Source organism: Notolepis coatsorum (genome assembly GCF_963971535.1).
Source record: "Notolepis coatsorum genome assembly, chromosome: 17".
NCBI classification, from domain to species: domain Eukaryota; kingdom Metazoa; phylum Chordata; class Actinopteri; order Aulopiformes; family Paralepididae; genus Notolepis; species Notolepis coatsorum.
Window position 1 is genome coordinate 44,697,881 of NC_140181.1, and position 23,475 is coordinate 44,721,355.

General features: G+C 42.6%; 1 protein-coding gene across 3 annotated transcripts in view; it reads right to left on the reverse strand.

Moving 5' to 3' along the window:
- dennd2c (DENN/MADD domain containing 2C) overlaps positions 1-23,475 on the reverse strand; it is a 78,668-nt gene that overhangs the window by 17,595 nt on the left and 37,598 nt on the right. For all 3 annotated transcript variants that reach the window (XM_084333334.1, XM_084333335.1, XM_084333333.1), the window contains 5 exons: positions 18,475-18,615; positions 10,005-10,153; positions 9,268-9,445; positions 8,507-8,548; positions 6,536-6,644 (listed from right to left, as the gene is read on the reverse strand). In XM_084333334.1, the coding sequence (XP_084189460.1) occupies positions 6,536-6,644; positions 8,507-8,548; positions 9,268-9,445; positions 10,005-10,153; positions 18,475-18,615 (619 nt within the window). The remainder of the gene's footprint in view (positions 1-6,535; positions 6,645-8,506; positions 8,549-9,267; positions 9,446-10,004; positions 10,154-18,474; positions 18,616-23,475) is intronic.

The window sequence follows — 23,475 nt, forward strand, 5'->3', positions numbered from 1 at the left end:
TAAATCTACCTCAATAACAATAGATTGAATCCTCTACAATAGAGATGATAAAGTTGCTGCTTCTGGTGTATGTGACCTGGACATTAGCCCAACAGCTTATAGAAACACAAAACTGAAGGGCGGCTACGTGGTGTAGTGGGCAAGGCGCTCGCCACGAATGCGGAGACGCTGGGCTCGCCTGTTCGAGCCCAGCGCTCCACATTGCTTTCAGTTTAGCTGGTCGTTCATACTAATACACATTGGCCGTATTAGGGGGTGGGAAACTGATGGGTGGGGATCGGGCGTTGTGGACAGCGACTCCTACAGGTCGGTTGGTGCGCCTGCGCAGTAGAATCAGGAAGTGTCGGGGGCAGCGTGAGCCTCCCACGCGTTACTCCTCGACACTGAGAGATCGAGCTGCGCAGGTGAAAAGATGCGACTGCTGTTACCTCAAGTACCGGAGGGGACTTGTGCTATGTATGACTTAGTCCACATTGCAGCCGGCTTGTTGGAGGCAAGAAACAGCGTTCGTGACAGGGGAGGGTTGAATTGGATGATACGAAATTGGGATGGGAGAAAATATAGAAAATGGGAGAAAAAGTGGATAAAAAAAAAGAAACACAAAACTGAAAAGAACACAATCCCGAGTAGTCACCAAGATAAAACAAGCCTTTTTAAATGACTTATTTTATAGTGATATTCACCATACTTTTTTTTATTCCATATGTGGAACTAGCTCTGGATTACTTCAGGAAGTCCTTCCTCTCCATCCTCAATAAACACACACCGTCCTCAACCTTTCCATCTCATCAAGCATAGTTCCCAGTGTTTAGAAATTGGCCCACGCCATCCCTATGCATAAAGGTGGAGACAGTAACAATCTCAATAACTATCAGCTAAATTTCAAAATTGGCCCGTCTCTCAGAAATCCTGGAACCATTAGTGAATAACCAACTTACCAGCTGAAATCAATCCTCTCAGAACATTCTATCCTAAGTCCACATCAATCTGGCTTTAAGGCTAATCACAGCACCACCTCAGCATTTGATTACCGGTTTAGACAGCAGGAAACATTGTGCTGCTATATTCATAGATTTAGCGAAAGCATTTGAAACAGTGGACCATTCTCTACCCATAGACAGATTGCTCATTACTGGCTTTGATGGGGGTGTTTGCAGCTGGTTTCAGAAAGATGTATGTGACAGATGTCAGTGTGTGAGGATGGGGGAATCCCAGACCTAGTCTGGATTCCTGCCGGTTACGACGGGCATGCTGCAAGGATCCATTCTGGGTCCCGTCCTGTTCACCATTTACAGTATATCAATGAAATTCAACTCTACGCAGACTATACTATTTTGTACTGTATTGTTAATTCTGTTCAATTAGCCATAGAGAAACTGCAACTCTCCTTTGATGCATCCATACATTCTCTTATTAATCTTAAACGGACACTCAACACAATAAAATAAAATTCATGATTTTCTCGAGATCCAAAAACATAGATCCTGTAATCTGCACATGTCTACTGTCAGCGGCTCGAACATTGAAAGGGTTACAGAATACAAGTATCTTGGCATACGACAAACTTACATTTAAAGGACTTCAAGATGGCAGCCGTGCAGTAAGCAGCTTGCACTATATGCTCCCGGTGCTAAATGGCTAAGCTATATAATAAACTGTTTTAAGTTCGAATTCCTCCCAGGAATAGCAAAGGGGAAAACATTTCCAAGACTACTCTATCGAGAAAATTAGATGAGAAACTCTGGGTCAGGAGGAGAAGGCGATAAGAAGTCGAAAATAAACAGACGCTCCAATCGGCAGAGGCAGAGCTCTATCCCAGAGGCTTTGGGCCTAGGGATGGATAGAAAGAAGCTAACGACAGCGAGCATCAGGAGGTAACAGCTAGCAAATAAGGCTAGAAAGAAGATAACGACAGCGAGCATCAGCTAGCAAGTAAGGCTAAGCTAACCAGAGAGGTACACAAGGGGGAAGACGCAACAGGTGCTAAGGCTAATGCTAGCGGAGGGGGAACGGCTATGACAATGGAGGCCATGCGCTCATTCTTGGCAGAAGAGATAGGAAAAAGAGACCAACAGATAATTGAGAAGTTTACACGGTTGGAAGAAAAGATGGCGAGATAAATCGAAACTTTATTGGCGAGCTGGGAAAGATAGGTGAAGTGGTGGATAAAAAGATGGAGAAATGGGAGGCTACCCTGGCTAACCTAGAGACAAGGATTGGAGAACATGTTCGGACAGATAGGCGGACAGATATATGGACACACACTCAGACACAGATGGACAGACAGATAGAGGGGGGTGGGATGTGGGCGTACATTCAGACACAGACAGACGGATATGTGCGTAGTAAGTAGGCAGGCACTCGGACACGGATAGACAGACATGTATGTATGTAAGATGTGGACACAGGCTCAGGCACGGACGGTACTCCGCAGTCCACAACAGAGCAGAGCGTTGGTCAATAGGGACTATGTTCTCTGTACCGTTTCATCCACATAAGCAGAATACACACATGATGAGTATTGTTATTACTTGGTTTGTGTGGATTTTGTTTTATTATTTTACATTAGGAGAGAAACATCTGTATAGATGCTGGGTCAGAAGGATATTCGGGTTAATTCAGAATGGAGGGAAAAAATTTAAATTCTTTCTTTTAATTTATTTTATTTTCTATGTTTTTGAAATGTATATAGTAGTTCAGATTCAAGTTAAAGATGGTTTAGACAAGTTAGACTTTAGATATCAGTAATGTGAAAAAGGGAGCATACTGTACATGTATATAGTAGTTCAGATTCAAGTTAACACATTCCCGGCCAATCACGTATATATACGTGATTGGAAGCCAGCGCTTGGCGGCCAATCACGTATATACATGTTTAACTCATTTTTTCTTTTATTCGATTTTAATATCCTATTCAATGTCACAGAGCTGTATTTTGGCTGGAAAAGGCATATTGGGACTCCGAAAGTGCAGTACCGGCCAGATCCTGGTATTGGCGCTGTCTCGAGAATGCAGTAATCCTTGTTGCAGACTTGGTGTTACATTTTTACGCTCCGGGCAGACTTTTCTGTTAGCCTGAAGCGAGGGCTTCACCAGATCGCATGGAATACTTTTTGGGACGCCGAATTCATTATGCAGTAAAGGAATATGGCATCAGCCAATGGACATATGATCTACCAGATGGCGATCAAGTAACTGGAAAATTCTTTTTGGAATCCAACCGGCGAAAGGTAAGAGCAATTTGACGTCAATTTCAGCTTGATCGTGCAAGGATTTCATAGCCATTCCCCTGCTCAGCCTATGTTGTGGTAATAACGAATGCCGTTATTGGTAATCAATAATCAGAAATGACTTCCCCCGCCCCCCCCCCCTTTCATGCATTCATGATGGAACATAATACCGATCATATGCATTTGGATTTTTAACTCTAGCTTGTGTAGGGACGAAAGGCCAATCGATTTAACGTTATTAGCTTAGTGCCTTATAAATAGCTTTGCAGGAATTATCCCAGATCATTCCGATATAACACTCATATTCACCACGGTATAAAACGGGAACGTGTTGATGAAAAAAAAATTCTTTATGGCATATTGAACGGAAGGTTCATACTGTCGATTGACAATGACATTGGATCCATAGCTATAATAATATAAAATATAGATTTAGCTCTACAAACAATGTGACACACAGTGAACGTTTGTAATGGAAAGGTGGCCTTCCTAGAGTGGGGCCCGTCTAATGGCTGGCCGGGAATGTGTTAAAGAAGGTTTAGTCAAATTAGACTTTGGATATCAGTAATGTGAAAAAGGGAGCATGTAGTTAGAGCATACAAGGTAAGATGGGCGGCAGGAGAAGAAAGTTGGCAGGAAGAATGCATCCTGTTAAGAGGAAGCAGGAAGACACCTGCAGGAAGTCCAGGAAAGTAAAGGGCAGGTAACTTAGGGGGGGATAATAGTTTTCTATGTTGGATTTTGGGTTACTTTTTTTTTTTTTTTTTTTAATTCGGCTGCAACATCACATCACAAAACATAAAGTAGGGAGACTGGGTAAAGGCAAGAAAAGAAGACTTACTATGGAACATAATGATGAATAGGAATGAAATGAAATGTATGACCTGGAATGTGAGGGGGATGAGCCAAATTATTAAACTGAAATTTTTTTTAGGGAACATTAAACAATCAGGATCCCAAATAGTTTATTTTTATTTTTGTATTATCTTTTCCCCCCTTCTTTTTCCATTTTTCTCCCATCCCAATGTTAGTCGTTATGCCAATTCCCACTCCCCTTCCTGGTCGTTGCGCACTCTACCCCCTACCGTCGGTCTGGGAGGGCGGAGACTATCACATGCTTCCTCCGACACATGTGTAGCCAGCCCACCGCTTCTTTTCACCTGGCAGCGCGGACTCTCACTGGGAGAGTGTAACGTGTGGAAGGTCACACTACCGCTCCCAGATCCTTCCCTTGCTGTGCAGGCGCCCCGACCGAACTGTAGGAGTCGCTGTTTACAACGACCAGGACCCACCCACGCCGGCTTCCCACCCGCTAACACTGCCAATTGTGTTAGTATGGACGGTCGGCCAAGCCGGAGGCACCACAGCCAGATTCGATCCCACTGGCTTTGTGGTGGTAGACAGACGCTTAGTCCGCTGCGCTACCCGGCCGCCACCAAAATAGTTTATTTACAAGAAACACACAGCACCAGGGAAGACATTAGTAGAGTTGAGAATAGGTGGCAGGGACAAGTGTACTCGGCACCTTTCAACTCACAAGCTAGAGGAGTAATGATACTGATTGACAGGTGGGGAGATTTATAATACTGAGTGGGACTATTCTCCGCACAGATACACCGTCCTAGTAAATATACACGCTCCGAACAGTGATGATCCAATGTTTTTTCATAACCTGTTCATGAAAATGGCAACATTCCCGGGATAGTTTATCAAATGAGCCAGTGATCCGGATGACCATTTAGAACGGGGATCAAAGGGAGACGATCAAAGGATCCAAAAACGAGTTTACTCGTTATTGGCGCTCAAGTGTTGGCGGCGAAACACAAGTTTACTCGTTATTGGCCACCAATGAGTTAAGAGGTTAACTCACTCCAGTGGCTGGCTCCTCAAGTACCTCATGCCAGGACTGATCTAGGAAAGACTGCTTTTAGTATTAGTGCAGCAGATTCATGGAATCTCTTGGAACATGACCTAAAACTGAGTACTCTTAAAGGAACATGCCAACATTTGGGGAATTTGGCTTATCGTCTTCTCCAGAGAGGAAACTGGTATCTATCTTCTTGTCTCTCTCTGGAGAAGACAATAAGATAATTTCCCCAAATGTTGGCGTGTTCTTTTAACACTATTTCATGCCATACGTTGAGTGCCAATGACGAGAAATCTCGTTATTTAATCGTAATTTTTTTTATTCACGATTTCCATGAATTTGTCATCAATCTAGCCTCATGTTACCATTGGGACTGGCTTTGAGCTCAAACAGGGAAAATACCGCCCCCTATCGTCTCCCGGATGGTAATGCACCCATTGGATTGGACTGAATGAAAATGCATGGGGAAAAGAAAATCCTGAATCCACATTTTACTTCTCAGGCATGTAACCCGAGCCGATTGCAGTCATTGTGGTCCCTCAGAACAGCGTGAAATATGTGTTTCGAGCACCCAGCGTTGGATCAATAAACGCGATCGATATTTGGAATGGCGATGAGGAATTGGAATAATCTTTTTGGAGAACATCTGATCTGAGGTAAGGAATCTATTTTACCAGTCTTGGGGTAATCAGAGTTTTTTTTTCACATATATATCAACGTGTCCCTTATGTATGTGTGTGTGTGCTGATCAGGAAATAAAAGATAATCGATTTTTCAGCCCGCTTCTCTAGCGTGCATAAGTACACATATACTATCAATAATCTAGCGTTTATTTGAAAACGATTCATAAATAGGCCGAAAAATTACAAAGTTTTTTGTGTATTCCACTAAAGGGAATCACAGAATCTTTTTTATTTTCTGGAAATTTTCAAAAACTAGCGTTTTTCAAAATGGTATAAAACGGAAATGTACCGATGAAAAAACAATCCGTTTCGTACATGTTGACTGTAAGCAAGTCATTGATAAGCGACGGGCGTATTAGACACATAGCCATAATTTAAGATATAGTTTATGCGTTCGCTAATGTGCTCGCCCTCCCTCCCATTGACTACAGCGCTGGCACTCAAGCGCTAAATCGTGCGCCCCCTGCTGGCACTCAAAGTGTTAATAACCGTCCATTACCTACCTGTAACTGTAACTGATTTTGTATGTTTGTATTTTCTCATGGCTTAATCTCAGCATCACTGTAAATGAGGGTCACATTCCCAGAGAATCTCAAATTAATTGATGAATTGCCACAGGCGTGCTTTCTCACAGATATGGTGACTGAAAGACTTCTGAAAGTTTGACTGAAAGTTTACTTGATATACCCATTGAGTGAAACACCTCATGCTGAAAGCTCCTCCTCTGTGGCATGTATAGTGGTGGGTGTACCAACCTGCAGAGCCATCTTCCTCCTCCTGCCTCAGGATAAGCTCCCTCTCCTCTAGGATCTGCTGCAGCGCCGCCTGGAGCTTACTTGGCAGAATGCAGTCCTCATCGCCCAGCTGTGTGTGTGTGTGTGAGAGAGAGAGAGAGAGAGAGAGAGAGAGAGAGAGAGAGAGAGATAGAGAGAGAGAGAGAGAGAGAGAGAGAGAGAGAGAGAGAGATTAGAATATAGTGATACTAGAATATTCAGTGGCTACCAAACATACTAGTCTTCATATCTAGGCAGTGTTTCCCACATGTTCTTATATTATCTAGGCAGTGTTTCCCACATGTTCTTATATTATTATCAAGGCAGTGTTTCCCACATGTTCTTATATTATCTAGGCAGTGTTTCCCACATGTTCTTATATTATCTAGGCAGTGTTTCCCACATGTTATTATATGATCTAGGCAGTGTTTCCCACATGTTCTTATATTATCTAGGCAGTGTTTCCCACATGTTCTTATATTATCTAGGCAGTGTTTCCCCACATGTTCTTATATTATCTAGGCAGTGTTTCCCACATGTTCTTATATGATCAAGGCAGTGTTTCCCACATGTTCTTATATGATCAAGGCAGTGTTTCCCACATGTTCTTATATGATCAAGGCAGTGTTTCCCACATGTTCTTATATGATCAAGGCAGTGTTTCCCACATGTTCTTATATTATTATCAAGGCAGTGTTTCCCACATGTTCTTATATGATCAAGGTAGTGTTTCCCACACGTTCTTATATTATTATCAAGGCAGTGTTTCCCACATGTTCTTATATGATCTAGGCAGTGTTTCCCTCATGTTATTATATTAATCTATGAGCAGGTTCTTATCTGTGGTTGTGGCAGACATCTATGGGCAGGTTCTTATATTATCTGTGGTGGTGGCAGACATCTATGGGAAGGTTCTTATATTATTTGTGGTGGTGGCAGACATCTATGGGCAGGTTCTTATATTATCTGTGGTGGTGGCAGACATCTATGGGAAGGTTCTTATATTATTTGTGGTGGTGGCAGACATCTATGGGCAGGTTCTTATATTATTTGTGGTGGTGGCAGACATCTATGGGCAGGTTCTTATATTATCCGTGGTTGTGGCAGACATCTATGGGCAGGTTCTTATATTATCCGTGGTGGTGGCAGACATCTATGGGCAGGTTCTTATATTATTTGTGGTGGTGGCAGACATCTATGGGCAGGTTCTTATATTATCCGTGGTTGTGGCAGACATCTATGGGCAGGTTCTTATATTATCCGTGGTGGTGGCAGAAATCTATGGGCAGGTTCTTATATTATCCGTGGTGGTGGCAGACATCTATGGGAAGGTTCTTATATTATCCGTGGTTGTGGCAGACATCTATGGGCAGGTTCTTATATTATCCGTGGTGGTGGCAGAAATCTATGGGCAGGTTCTTATATTATCCGTGGTTGTGGCAGAAATCTATGGGAAGGTTCTTATATTATCTGTGGTTGTGGCAGACATCTATGGGCAGGTTCTTATATTATCCGTGGTGGTGGCAGAAATCTATGGGCAGGTTCTTATATTATCCGTGGTTGTGGCAGAAATCTATGGGAAGGTTCTTATATTATCCGTGGTTGTGGCAGACATCTATGGGCAGGGTAGACTGCCACAAATAAACCAGTGTAACAACTCTATGACAGCTCATGTCAACAACATGTCTGGTTATAGGTGTGAGGAATGCCAGAAAAACTATTAGTAGACTACTATTAATACATTTAATTTAGGCTGCTTGGCAGATCATGACCACAAGGGTTTCGGTGTGGCTGTTTATAGAGTGTGTTCTTCATGTTGAGTCATGTTGAGACTTCTCAGGGTAGGAACAACAGACAAGTACAGGCAAAGCCATCCCCTGGCTCCTATTCTCTGTTCAAGTTTCAGGACCACACCTGTCATTCAGCTTACATAATGAGGACACATGTACACACCTGAATCACAAACTTGTCAGCACACAAGTCCACGATGAGCACCTGGAACGAAAGCAGAAACAAAATGATCATGCAGTGGTCAAATTAAAAGGCAGGTGAACTATGAACGCCAGTCAACGATAACACAGTAACACCAATAATCACCAATGTACAAACAATGTTCTTTCCAGAATAGTATTATTTTGTTTTATTTTCCTCAAAAATACCGTATTTTGATGTAATTAGAATTATTAGAATTATTCTGTTATACAACCTACTAAAATTTATGAATTTCAATCATGAAGATTCATATCAGGTTAAAACGGTGGTTAAACTTGAGTTTAGGTGGGTTTACCCCCCACTACATCCCTGAGTGCAAGGCTGAAATGGGAAATATCCATATAAATTAAAAGCTTCACTATGGTATGGAAGATTGGCACCCTGTGGCCATGAGAGGTAACTGCACCTTGTTTAAACATGAAGGATACAATAACATGGCAAAAACTTGAGATATTTCTGCAAGCAAGGTAACTCTGAGCTGTTTTACTTTTGTGTCACATGTTATGCTATAGAAATGAGACTGCAGCCTTTTATGGATTTCACAGCACTGGTCATGCAAGAGCTTGTATGGGCAATTTCACTGTTTCAGTCGTCACTGTTGGGAGGGCTTTCCCTTGTTCAGCCCAATTCCATGATTTAGAAGCATTGTCCGTTCATGAAAAGTTACACAGTGCAAATTTTATAATAATAATTGTAATAATTCTGATAAGATTCTAACTGACCTCCTCGATGGGCAGCTCCAGTACCTGGGGCAGGCAGGGTGACAGCGCCCCCATCAGGAACGGGGTGGGGGAGCAGCTGATGTCCAGCATGCTAACAGGCAGCACGGGCACAAAGGTGTGCTGCCATGTGAATGGGTAAAGCAGTGCCAGCACTGCATGGCAGCAGTGGGACAAGACACTGAAGAGGAGAGGGGAGAGGAAGGAGAGGAAGGAGGAGAGAAGAGGAGAGTGGAGAGGATGGGGAGGAGAGGAGGATGGGGAGGAGAGAGTGGAGAGGAGAGAGGATGTGGAGGAGAGGAAGGAGAGGATTGAGGATGGGGAGGAGAGGAGAGGATGGGGAGGAGAGGAGATGAGAGGAAGGGGAGGAGAGAATAGGAGTGGAGAGGATGGGGAGGAGAGGAAGGAGAGGAGAGGAAGGGAGGAGAGGAAGGGGAGGAGAGGAGAGAGAAAGGAGAGGAGAGAGAAAGGAGAGAGGAAGGGGAGGAGAGGAGAGAGGAAGGAGAGGAGAGAGGAAGGGGAAGGAGAGGAGAGGGAAAGGGAGAGCAGGAGTGGAGAGGGAAGATAAATCAGAAGATATTCCTTAGAAACACCATTAGTCAACAGTTCTTCAATAGCTCACACATCAAAAAGAGATGAATCAGACAATGATCTAAATGAGTGGGAAAGTCAACTGACTCAACAGCAACGCTGATGTAACGCTGATGTAACATGTTCCACCAGGGCCTTGTTGTAGGTACCTGAGTTTGTCGGCGATGAAGATGACTCTCCTCTCCAGCAGCAGGGAGGCGAACACTTGCAGGAGTCTCCCCACACTGAGACACTGGAGCAGGCTCTCAAAGTCCACGTGTTCCAGTCTGGAGTCCACCGGACGACACAGCGTCAGGACCTGGAGACGCAACGGGGACACTTTGAAATGCTTCGTTTGAATCCACCGTGACACGTACAAGGGTTAAAATGAAGTCACAAAGAATGAGATTTGAGAAAACCGTTCCATGAGTATGTTATTTACAAAGGATTAACACTAAGGAAGGAAATAACACAACTTGGAACAAATTGTTATGACATATTGAGTAATGGCGAGCGACGGAGATCAATACTATCCTCGAGCAAGACTGACGACGAGAAACCACTTTACAAACAACTTTGCCAAACAACAGCTGGGGAGTCCGTTTATTGTGTCAAAAGGCGCTGAAGGTCTGAGGAATCCATGAAAAACAATGGGCATGACAGCACTCTCCTCCCCAGCAATGTTTTTTTTTGTACATGCCATGATTCCCATGGTTTTTCATTAATTCTCTATGACCTGATCTATTGCTTGTGGCAGAGTGCCCAACCAGGAGGCCATATGAGGAGGAGCAGCTGCTGTGCATTTACTACGCAAGGTTCCAATGTGCCAGACGTCAGCGTTTCCGTTAGCCGGTAATTACCGGTATTTGACCGGCAAAATCTGTTGAAGTCCGACATATTTAATCTCTCCAGTCTTAATGTCCGGTGAAAATAATTCCCTGAGTCTAAGCACAATTTGATTATTTGAATTGTATTAAAATAGGCTAAAATTAAATAGCCTATGCGATGAACGAAACAATCATTACATTTTTTTCATCGTTGCTTCTAATAATGACAACGACGTTGTCAGCGAGAGCTTAGTGCTGGGTGTGCGAACTTTTGTGAAGCTGCAGAGCCGGAGCAGCAGCAGCACAATGCAGTACTCCAGCAGTACTCCAATTCAGCCATTTTCAATTCAATGTTGGGTGGGGGACGCTGCTGTGCGGTCCCCAGAAAAGAGCCAATAACAGCTGAATCTGCTGCTCTGCATCGACATACTCTCGCAAATAAGTCATTGGGAGGTGGAGAGAGAGAGAGTCGTCACGCAAACCCACGATAATGTTGCCGTCTCTCTCTGACAAATTTCTCAGTTCTTCGCTTGATATAATTAATACAAATGTCCAATATAACGGAATTCGTTAGCTCATAAAAATGTGATTATAACAGACTGTTGTTTATTAATGTCGGGCGACTGCCCACAGACACCTATTTGATTTAAAGTCGGCAGCAGCACGAGTCTCGGGACTTATTTTATTTGGAATATAATGACTTTATACGCAAAAGTAGCCTAGTTTTAAGTAAAAATATTATAAATCTACATGCCTTGATGATGTCATTCTTTTGTTTTGTTGTCATTCTTTTGCCTATCAATTGTTTTTAAGCTCAATAAACTCTGACCGGAATTTCTCTCATTTGACCGGTAGATTGAAATCTACCGGACACTGAGGCCGGCAACAATTTTTTCTAACGGAAACCCTGCCAGACGTTGGTTGGACATCATGGTATAAGGCCTCTTGCGGATACAGAGAGCATTGTCTCCCACCAAGACCTGGATACCCATTACAGCAGAAACCACACTCGCAATGTATTAACTCATTGACCGCCACGCCCATATGACCAAATTAGGGCTAGCACGCCACCGCTTTAATCAATGGGAGGATGGGGAAATTTGCGAGTGCTTAAAATATATCTTAAAGGGGACCTGTATTGCTATTCCTAGCACTATTTGGGCAACTTTACACAATTCCTGTGAGTCTATGGAAGACATCTGTAAGGTTCCAGCCTCAAGATTTCAGCCTGTTATTGGCTGGGCTCCGCCCATAAGCACTTTCATTGACAGTCATCCACACAGTCCACTGTGCCACGCGCTATAGACGGGGCGTTAGTTTTATGCTCCCGAATCGAGAGAGAGATAGAGAGGGGGAGAGAGAGACAGACCGAGAGACGACGTGTGTATGTGTGCTCTGTCGCAAGGGTTTATCTGATTCTCCCTCTCTCTCTCACTCGCTCTCTGTCAAACCCCGTTTGGTGCGCTACAACCACAGAGCCAATCGGATCACTATCCGCTCCATCCTCGCCATGTGACATCACCATGCGAGTCAAATCAGAATTACCTGATTTTTTCGAACCAGGAAATGAATGACCTGAATGACGGCAATCCGCCAATATGGTATTTAGAGACACAAACACATTGATACTAACTCCTATTACTATAATACAATGCTAGACACTGAAAAAAGACATTTATAATGCATGTCACCTTTAAATTATGGCTATGGGTCTAATACACCCGTCGCTTATCAATGACTTGCTTGCAGTCAACATGTACGAAACGGATTGTTTTTTTATCGGTACATTTCCGTTTTATACCGTTTTGAATACGAGTATAGTTTGAGATTTCTAGTAATTCCAGAGAAATACGCGATAATAGCCCTTTAGTGGAATACACAAAACACGTTGTAATTTTTCGGCTGATTTATGAATTGTTTTCAAATAAACGCTAGATTATCGATAGTATATGTGTCCTTATGCACGATACAAAAGCGGGCTGAAAAATTGCATATCCGTGCCTTGCTCAGCGCCAACGGCACGCACACACACACACATCGCGATCGCTATGAAAAATATCTGATTAACCCAATACTGGTAACATAGAGTCCTTACCTCACATCAGATGTTCTGCAAAAAGATTAATCCAATTCCTGATCGCCATTCCAAATATCGATCGCGTCCATTGATCCAACGTTATAGTCCAAAACACATAATCCACGCTGCTCCCAGTCCCCCCAGTCAACATGGTACAACGATACTGCATGCCCGAAAAGCAAAACCCGGACAGAATTATTTTTTTATGCACAGTCCCAGCAAATCCAATGATGTGCAATACCATCCGGGAGACGATAGGCGGCGGTATTTGCCCTTTTGCGAGCTCAGACCCATTCCCAACGATAACATCAGGTTGGATGGATGAAAATGAATGGATATCGCTAATAACGATTAAAACCCGACTATACTCATGATTGGCGCTCAAGCGTCGGCGAGTTAACCAGACTATACTCGTGACTGGCGTCCAATGAGTTAATTGGACACATGTGCGTGACAGGTGCCTAAAATCATCACTGACGTATGAAAACACAAAATTACCCAAAACTAGAGAATAGTGGCGTTTCCTCTATGAACACACCCGCCTCGAAAAACGTAATTTGTAATGGTTCCAACAAAAGGTTTATGTGCACATGGACGAAAAACGCTTTCAGAAGCCTTTACCGCCCTACAGAGACCCAACAACTCTCCACCCTGTGAGGGGAAACTTGAACAGTATCATACCGTTCGTATCTGCGGTTGACCAACTTCACCGTCCAAATTGAGTTAAATTATCTTTAAAGCAGCTACTGGGAACTTTCATTTTGTGTTGATTCTGGTGCCTCCTCTGGACAAAAACAGTAGTGTTTGTCAGAATGAAGACTGCATTTCCCATGAGCATCCCTGCCTCCTGTCGTAAAGGTCTTGATCTAGCTAGTATGTGCATTTGTTTTCGAAATTAGTGAAAGAAAGATACAACTTTTTTTCTTTTTTATAAACACAGCTGTTTGCAGGATGAATAGCGATGAGGTAATGTATCCATCTGTGTGATTAATAACTAATATGACAATGGTGAAACGTGTAACATTAAAGTAAACTTTGTTTTAGTACCATGTTCTTACACATAGGTTACATGTAATCCTTGTACAACTAACATTAACAGTTTGGGTTGCTTGGTAGTAATTAATTTTGTTAAAGCTAAAGTTTCCCTAGAAAATAATGTTATGTTTTCATAATCATTGCCAACAGCAAGATCAAATGTTACATTATTAGCCAGTTGTACTAATGTAATACTGTAATAATATAGTATTGAATCCTTTTAATTCCCACAACTCTGCTGAATGACTGACCAAGGTCTACTCTCTTCATCTGCTGAATGACTGACTAAGGTTTACCCTCTTCATCTGCTAAATGACTGACCAAGGTCTACTCCTACTGTAACTCCTCCACCTCAGACATTGATCCTATACCTACAGCTTTCTTCAAACAGGTGTTTAATAGTGTCTCAAGCCCTGTACTAGATATCATCAACACTTCCCTTAGAACTGGTATTTTCCCAGATGCCTTTAAAACAGCAGTTGTAAAGCCATTACTAAAAAAACCTAACTTGGATAGTAATGTACTGGCAAACTATCGACCAATATCTAACCTACCATTCATTAGTAAAGTACTTGAAAATATTGTTTCAGGTCAAATTAATTCCTTTCTCGACAACATCTTAGAAGAATTTCAATCGGGATTCAGAAAATATCATAGCACTGAAACTGCCCTCACCAAAATAATCAGTGACCTCAGACGAGAATAAGGTCTCCATCCTTATCCTGCTAGATCTCAGTGCAGCATTCGATACAATCGATCACGATATTCTAATCAATCGTCTTGAAAACCTCGGTTTCTCAGACTATGTGCTAAGTTCCTTTAAAACATACATCAGAGGGAGGAAATTCTATGTTAAACTAGGAGGCCACATGTCTGAAATATGACAACAACTATGGAGTTGCACAAGGGAGTTGCTTAGGTCCTTTACTCTTCTTCCTTTACATGCTGGGTGATATCATCAGAGAACATAATGTAGGTTTCCATAGCTATGCGGATGATACACAACTGTACATATCTGCTGAACCAAATGATACAGCTATTAACTCCATCACAGACTGCTTATTGGCAATGAATAAATGGATGAGTATGAACTTCCTGAAACTAAACGAGAACAAAACTGAAATTCTAATTATCGGCCCCAAAACAAAAAAGAAACGTTAATAAAGAATCTGGGAGGACTAACCCCTTGGATAAAATCTGAGGTCACAAGTCTCTGGGTTATCATAGATTCATAACTGAACTTCAATTCTCATTAACAAAGTGACCAAAACATTGTTCTTCCATCTCAGAAATATAACAAAAGTACAACCATTTATTAATCAAAACGATGCTGAGAAGCTAATTCATGCATTCATATCTAGCCGGTTAGACTACTGTAATGCACTTTTACCGGTCTCCCTAAGAAAACCACAGAGAGGCTTCAGCTAATCCAAAACTCTGCAGCCCGACTGCTTACTAGAACCAAAAGGAGAGAGCACATTGGTCCAGTCTTAGCTGCTCTACACTGGCTTCTTGTAACATTTAGAATTGACGTCAAGGTCCTTCTCCTTACATACAAAGCTCTAAATGGACGGGGACCTAGCTACATCGCCAACACTCTAATAAATTACAGGCCAGCAAGAACACTGCGATCATCAGCTGCTGGACTACTAGAGGCTCCCAGAAACATTCAAAAGAGGATCGGTAATGCAGCCTTTATCAACTATGCCCCAAAACTATGGAACAAACTACCCCAAAACATCAGGGAAGCCAACTCACTAGACATCTTCAAAAGACAGCTTAAAACTTTAAAATCTCTTTGCTCAGGCATTTAAATGAAACATCAGGGATATCCTGACACAAATTGTACTTTACCTGCACTATTCTTACCCTACCTACTTTTATACACTTCCTATCAAATTCATGTGTCGTTCCTATGCTAATTTTATCTCACTACCTCCTATGCACTGTAGTTTTAAGAGCACTACTCTGTTGTAATTCAAAATTGAACTATTTGATCACTTTTTACTTCTTACTGATGCACTGCTCTGTTGTGTGTTAAATACCCTGTTGTATGTCCGTTCTATTATTATACATTTTTTTGTATCTACTTTTTCTCCTTATTTTCTATTTTTCTCCCATCCCAATTTCACTGTTTCCAATTCTCCCCTCCCCTGTCTTGAACGTTGCTCGCATATGCCCCCCACAGGTCGGTTGTAGGGAGGATAGAAGCCTTGCATCACGTGTCCCCTCCGGTACACGAGGAGGCAGCCTGTCACATCTTTTCACCTGCCAGCGCGGACTCTCATTGGCAAGGTGTAACGTGTGGGAGGCTCACACTACCCCTGCTATTTCCTGTCTCTGCTGTGCAGGCATCCCCCAACCGACCTGTAAGAGTCGCTGTCCACAACGTCCAGATTACCACCCATCGACTTCCAGCCGCTGACTCTGCCAATTGAGCCAGTATGACGGCCGGCCCAAGCTGGAGGCAACGCCGACAGCCGGATTTGAACTTGGTGTCTCTTGCGTTGGTGCCGAGTGCAATGTCCGCTGCGCCACCCAGCCGCCCTATGTCCGTTCTATTTTATAATCTTTAGCCTAATTTTAAACTGAATCAAACCGCACTTTTTTTTTTACTCTGTCTATTCTATTTTTATTATTTGTAGTACTGAATGAAACTGTAAACAGAAAGGCCTATTGGGATGCTAGATCCTAATGTGAAACACTGTGATTTACCTTACCTCATTCAAGCACTCATTCAAGGGTACTACGACTATGCGTGCACCTCATGGTACCAAAGCACCTCAAAGGCGCTAAAAACTAAATTACAAACATCACAAAACAAACTGGTCAGACTACGGCTTGACCTTACTCCGAGAACCCACCTCACCCCTGCCCACTTTGACAACCTAGGATGGCTTAGAGTAGACGACAGAGTACAGCAACTTGCAATGGGCCTGGCATACAAGATACACTACACCACTAAGGTACCCATGTACATGTCAAAATACTTCCCAAAGGTCAGTGAATACCATGACCACAACACCAGAGGGAGCTGTACTGTATTGTACCCATTCTGCAATCTGTTAATACAATTTTCAATCAATCAATCAAAACCTTGCTACCTCTCTATCTTTTTTATGCTCGCTTATGCCTGTATTTTTTACTGTTGTGAAGCACTTTGAACTGCAACTTCTGTATGAAAAGTGCTATACAAATAAAGTTATTATTATTATTACTCTCTTCATCTCATGACTGACCAAGGTCTACTCTCTTCATCTGCTGAATGACTGACCAAGGTCTACTCTCTTCATCTCATGACTGACCAAGGTCTACTCTCTTCATCTGCTGAATGACTGACCAAGGTCTACTCTCTTCATCTCATGACTGACCAAGGTCTACTCTCTTCATCTCATGACTGACCAAGGTCTAGTCTCTTCATCTGCTGAATGACTGACCAAGGTCTACTCTCTTCATCTCATGACTGACCAAGGTCTACTCTCTTCATCTCATGACTGACCAAGGTCTACTCTCTTCATCTCATGACTGACCAAGGTCTAGTCTCTTCATCTCATGACTGACCCAGGTTTACTCTCTTATCTGCTGAATAACTGATCAAGGTTTACTCTCTCCATCTGCTGAATGACTGACCAAGGTTTACTCTCTTATCTGCTGAATGACTGACCACGGTCTACTCTCTTATCTGCTGAATGACTGACCAAGGTTTACTCTCTTATCTGCTGAATGACTGACCACGGTCTACTCTCTTATCTGCTGAATGACTGACCAAGGTTTACTCTCTTATCTGCTGAATGACTGACCAAGGTCTACTCTCTTATCTGCTGAATGACTGATCAAGGTTTACTCTCTTATCTGCTGAATGACTGACCAAGGTTTACTCTGTTATCTGCTGAATGACTGACCAAGGTTTACTCTCTTCATCTGCTGAATGACTGATCAAGGTTTACTAAAGTTTTCACCTGTGTTCCATCACTGTCCCTTTTAGCTTTTCTACGTTCCTCTGTCAGTTATTTTCTTTTTCTCTTCGCTGATCCTGCCCCGGTATCAGCCATAACAACAAAATATGAGGTAAAAAATGTCATTAGAATGTTAGTTACTCTGAAAAACGTTGCATGGGGAAATGTACACATAGGCTATTCTGGTCTGCGTGCTGTAAATCGATTTGTCCACTTTCGCGGGCATTCTGCCCTGAGCACAGGCATTTAGAATCACTGTATAGAAATAGCCAATCTTCTCGCAGATGGTCTTGTTTGCTTACGTAGGTCATATAGAGGCATCAGTATTAAATTGAGATGGCTACAGTTATAAACTCCTAGTAATGGCTTTAAATGACCGGGATGACTCAGTTTGCAGGAAGGGGTAGCTGGGTGGAGTTGTACCAGTAACAGACAGCTCCTCTTTATGCTCGGGATTTCCCCAGTCTATCCAACTCTCTGATGGCACACACTAAGTGTATTTTATGAAATATAACTTAATTAGGAATTTCTTTTTCCATACACAGATGCAACCAAAGCGGCAGAAAAACAGGTTCAGACATGTATGGCGCAGGTAGGGATTTGGTGTCTTGCTCAAGGGACACATTGGCGTCACAAGGATCGAAATCTCCGGTTTGCGGGACGGTCTCTCTCTCTAAACGACAGGCCACCCTGTCAGCCACAGACTGAGTCGTCTTGCTCACAAAAGAGAAATAGCCGACAGTACCTCGTTCCCAGAGCCGGGGAGGAAGCTCTTGACTGTGATGGTGCGTCCTGGAGCAGGGAATGGCGCCTCCATGACACTCCGCATGAAGGGGTAGACGAGCGCTGGAGAAACCTCCCTCCGCCGCTCCACCTCATCCAAGATCTGACAGACAGACAGACACATGTAATCAGTTACAACTGACAGCTAGCACTAATTACAATTTCAACAACAGCTAGATACCAGACATTCTTAGCCACACTGCTCCCGTTTCCAAATTTGATACACATTTTTAAACTATGCTCTTTTTTATTTTATAAAATATTCTTCTTTGTTGAATGGAAGTAAATACTTTTTTACTAATCTTGAAATCTCATTGTGATCCCACATCGAATCCAACATTTATGATCTTCTTGATACCTTTTGATGATTTTAAAATCCACAATGATACCAACAATGGACCTCATGCTTGAACGGACTAAACACATTTCTTTGTAACTTCACTTACGAACTTCTCTGGCCGGTTTTGGCATGATCAAACGGTTCCTTTTCGGAGATTCGTTCGTAACTACGAACAGGATTTACAAACGCGGAAAGGCAGTTGTAGATAGGACAGACTGGTGTGTGCCTGTGTTCTTTAACTCATTGGGGGCCAAACACGTAATATTACGTGTTTCACCGCAAACGCTTGAGCGCCAAACACGTAATAATACGTTTTTAGATCCTTTGATCTTTTTCCTTTGATCCCCGTTCTAAAGGATCATCCGGATCACTCTAGCCGTCCCTGGCTTGTTTGCCTACGTTGGAATTGCAATGCCGATCTCACCAGGTGGCAGTATCGCCTACCTTTTGAACTCTGATAGAAAGGGATCAGTAGAGACAATGAATGAACTGGACTATCAAGACTCGCTCTGAGGGGGAGGAGCTCTTGCAAAGCAATCCAATCATTTCTGGCCAGTCAGTTATTTTGAGAATATGATATTTATTTTACGCACGGGAAATATTCACTCGTGACGCCAGAGTGTCTTTGTGAAGCTGTATCTATCTATTCATCATATCTATGTCTGTCACTATAGCCAATTGAAATGCTAGAAATGGTCACGTGGACTGGGAGAACAAATGGAATAGTCCCACCGGGCCGCGTGTATATTTTCCCTAACGCACTTTCACTTCCGCGTTTGGGATGCGAGCGATTAACGTTAGCAAAACAAAACAAACGTCTTTGGATAGCTTCTTTGCAACGGGGAAATACCAACTGAGGAGCCAGAAGAGGAGACTACGACCTCCAAGACACATAAAGCTTCTTTTAATAAACAGGAGTCATACTTAAAATACGGGTTTATCGCAACAGGTCGGTGATTCTTGCGTGCCGAGGTCCTCTCTGCATAATATGTGGCGACAAGATAGCAAACGAGGCAATGATGACAACTGTGTTCAAGTTGGCAGATAAAGTAGCTGCATGCAACGCCAATCTGGAATTGGAGGGCGGCGAGTGGATATTTGACATGTTTCAAACATTAGCAGGGATTTTGGAGGACTGAAACAAGCCCAGGGCAGTTATGGTGAGTCGTATTTTCATGCATTCTGATCTGCTGTTCATCACTCGCAGCGGTGATCTGCAACAGCTGATCTGCTGTTCATGAATGAATGAATGAATGAAAACTTTATTAACAGATTGCAGAATGGGTACAATACAGTACGGCTCAATACACACAATTGTTAAGGGGATGCAGACCAGAGAAAGACGTTTGTCTTGTTTACATCAGGGTCCCCCATTTGCGAGTGCATCATGCTCGCTTATGTCTGTATTTCTTACTGTTGTGAAGCACTTTGAACTGCAACCTCTGTATGAAAAGTGCTATACAAATAAAGTTATTATTATTATTATGTGTATGCACCCGCCGCGGTGCTGCATTTTTCACTATCATTATATTAAATTAGCCATTGTTTTTGGTCCTGGCCCGCCATTCAATGGTTTGGGGGAAATTTGGCCCGTGGCCAGACCTAATTGCCGACCCTTGACCTATACCTTATACCTATAGTTTCCCGTAATTACATATAAACAAGTAATTGCGATCGCCGATGGGATCATTGGAATTATTCTTTCTGGAGTACCTTCTGGCTAAGGTCTATTTTACCGAACCTGAAACATGTTTCTGTAACGATCACAGTGTCTTACTTTACCGGACCTAAACTAAGCGTTTTGTAACGTTTAACAGATTCCATAGAAATCGCTAGTTGCGATGCAAAGTAGCCTGTTACAGGCGGCTTGGGGAGGATGCACACACACACACACGCACGCACGCACGCACGCACACACACACACACACACACACACACACACACACACACACACACACACACACACACACACACACACACACACACACACACACACACACACACACACACACACACACACACACACACACACACACACACACACACACACACACACACACACAATATGGTATATCTACTAGGGATGCACCGATCCGATATTGATATCGGCCCCCGATATGACTAAAATAGCTAGATCGGGTATCGGGGACAATTACATTTCTTTTAGGTATATATATTTTTTTTATAATTATAATAATTTGTTATTTAATTTGAATAATAAATAACAATTCAGTACATTTATATCTATGTGTTAATTTGTTACATTTTGTTTCACTAAGTTAGGAAAGTAATGTTTTAAGTCAAGCCTGATGTTGCCTTGCACAAAAGAATGATCCCATGGTGACCACAAACGTTTTGAAGCGACAATATAGTGAAGTCTCCGTCCGTCCGTCTGTCTTCACGCTGTACTGCTGAGGTCGTCTGAGGATGTCTACTGCAGCGCTTCCCCTGGACCTTCAGACAAGATGGTGCTCAACTAGGGGGTGGTCTGGAGGGGGACTGAGGTAGAGCAGTCGTCTGGCAATCCGGAGGTTCCCGGTCCGATTCCCGCTCTTCCCGGGCAGTGTGTCCTTGAGCAAGACACTTAACCCCTAATTGCTCCCGATGAGCAGGTTGGCACCTTGCATGGTTGCCTCCGCCGTCGGTGTGTGAATGTGTGAGTGAATGGGTAAATGTGAGGAACAAATTCTAAAGCGCTTTGGATAAAAGCGCTATATAAAAAAGCAGCCATTTACCATTATCTTCCACACAGTGAGGCATACAGTTTATTAATTGAACAATGGGTATCGGATCGGTACTCGGTATCGGCCGATACCCAAAGCCCAGGTATCGGTATCAGTATCGGGACTGAAAAAGTCGGATCGGTGCATCCCTAATATCTAATCAAATCAAATCAAATCAAATTTATTTATAGGGCCCGACAACACATGTTAATGTCCCCATGGGCCGTACAGGTCTTCTTTAAACAAGTCAAGAAGAAAACATAACAATAAGTCAAGAACAGAACAAGAACACCATAAGGTCCAAACATTTTTAGATGAATGCAAATAAAAGAAAGAATGCAAGCACTCCCAGACATACCCCACGCGAAGCATATTATCTACTGCTGTTGGAAGATATCGCTGATCGTGCACTGAGGAGTGCCAGTACCGCGGCCATGCAGACGCTTCAGGCTACCAATACCTGTGCAATACCCTGGAGCCAGCACTGAGGAGCCGGACCAGACTCGCAAACCCTGTGCCACCACACGTCCAGGTACATGACCCCACTCACCAACCCCCAGATGGAGCAGGAGGTGGCCTACAATGAGAGCTACACACGCACTCAACTTCCACCATCGAGCGCAGCATCAGACTACTGAAAAGACCCTGGCTGTGTCTAAACGCAGCTGACACACCTCAGACTCTCTCCTGGGCTGACCTTCGAATTAAATTTTGGAATTCGAAGCTTCGGGGCCGAGATTTGATTTTAATTCGAAGCTTCGAGATTTTTTATTTTTTAATGTTGTGGGACTTGTACAGCACTTTGTTCAACTTTGTCAGTGCTGTAAAGTTTAAACCTTTTTAAATCTTAGACAAACGAAACACTTTGCTTTCATGAAATATTGTAAGCCGTCATTTGAGGCTTTATAAAAGCAGCACAATGAACACAAATCTGTCAGTGCCGAGTCTGACCTCATCTTATATAACAAACAGCATTGCTTGTTGTAATTAACAAAGAGAGGCAGAGTTGATTTAAAAAAATTATAATTAAAATTAAAATACATTTAACAATAATATCTTTTTTAATATATTCATCCTTTTTTGGACTCCGATTTCACCTTTTAACTCGTCCAATGCCACTTTCTTCGGGGTGGCCTTGTACACGTATTGACACTACTAAATAAGATGTCACGCCAAGATGTCATATTCTACTCCTTCTGCGTTTACGGTGCACCATGCGCCATATACATATATATTTATTTATTTCTTACTGTATATATAGTATATATCCACATCTGTCTGCACATACCTGCATATAATCCCTTTTACTGTATCTTTAGATACTATATATCTGTACATATCCCTTACCTACTCTTACTAGTTATGCTGCGGGCCAGTATAGGGTCTTTATACCTGTATCTTAATACTACAACTCTGTACATACATGAGCACTATTACTCAGTAGTATTTTATACCCAGTTTAATCACCTTTGCACTTTACATTTGTACTCTGGTTAGATGCTAAATTTATTTTCATTGCAATGTACTTGTGCTGTATAATGACAATATATTATACACCCAGGGCTTTCGATGGAAGTCGAAATTTCATAAAACTACACTACCCAGCTCACACCAGCCACTGTCGAAGCTGGAGCCGTTATTGCCATAAAATACAACGTATATTGTTTCTTTACCTTTCTGTGAATGTCTAGAAAAAAAAAACATCGCAATCTGGTGAAAAATGGCAGAGCTATGGACATTATACAAAAGTAACTGCACTTACAGTAGATTTCATTCACGGTCTTTGCTGCCCTGTAATGGGCGCCTGATGGTACTAAATCCAGATTTAACTCTGCCATTGGAAAGAGTTGATTTGGCCCGATCCATAGATGTATGACTTGGCCATAATAAGGTAATTTAT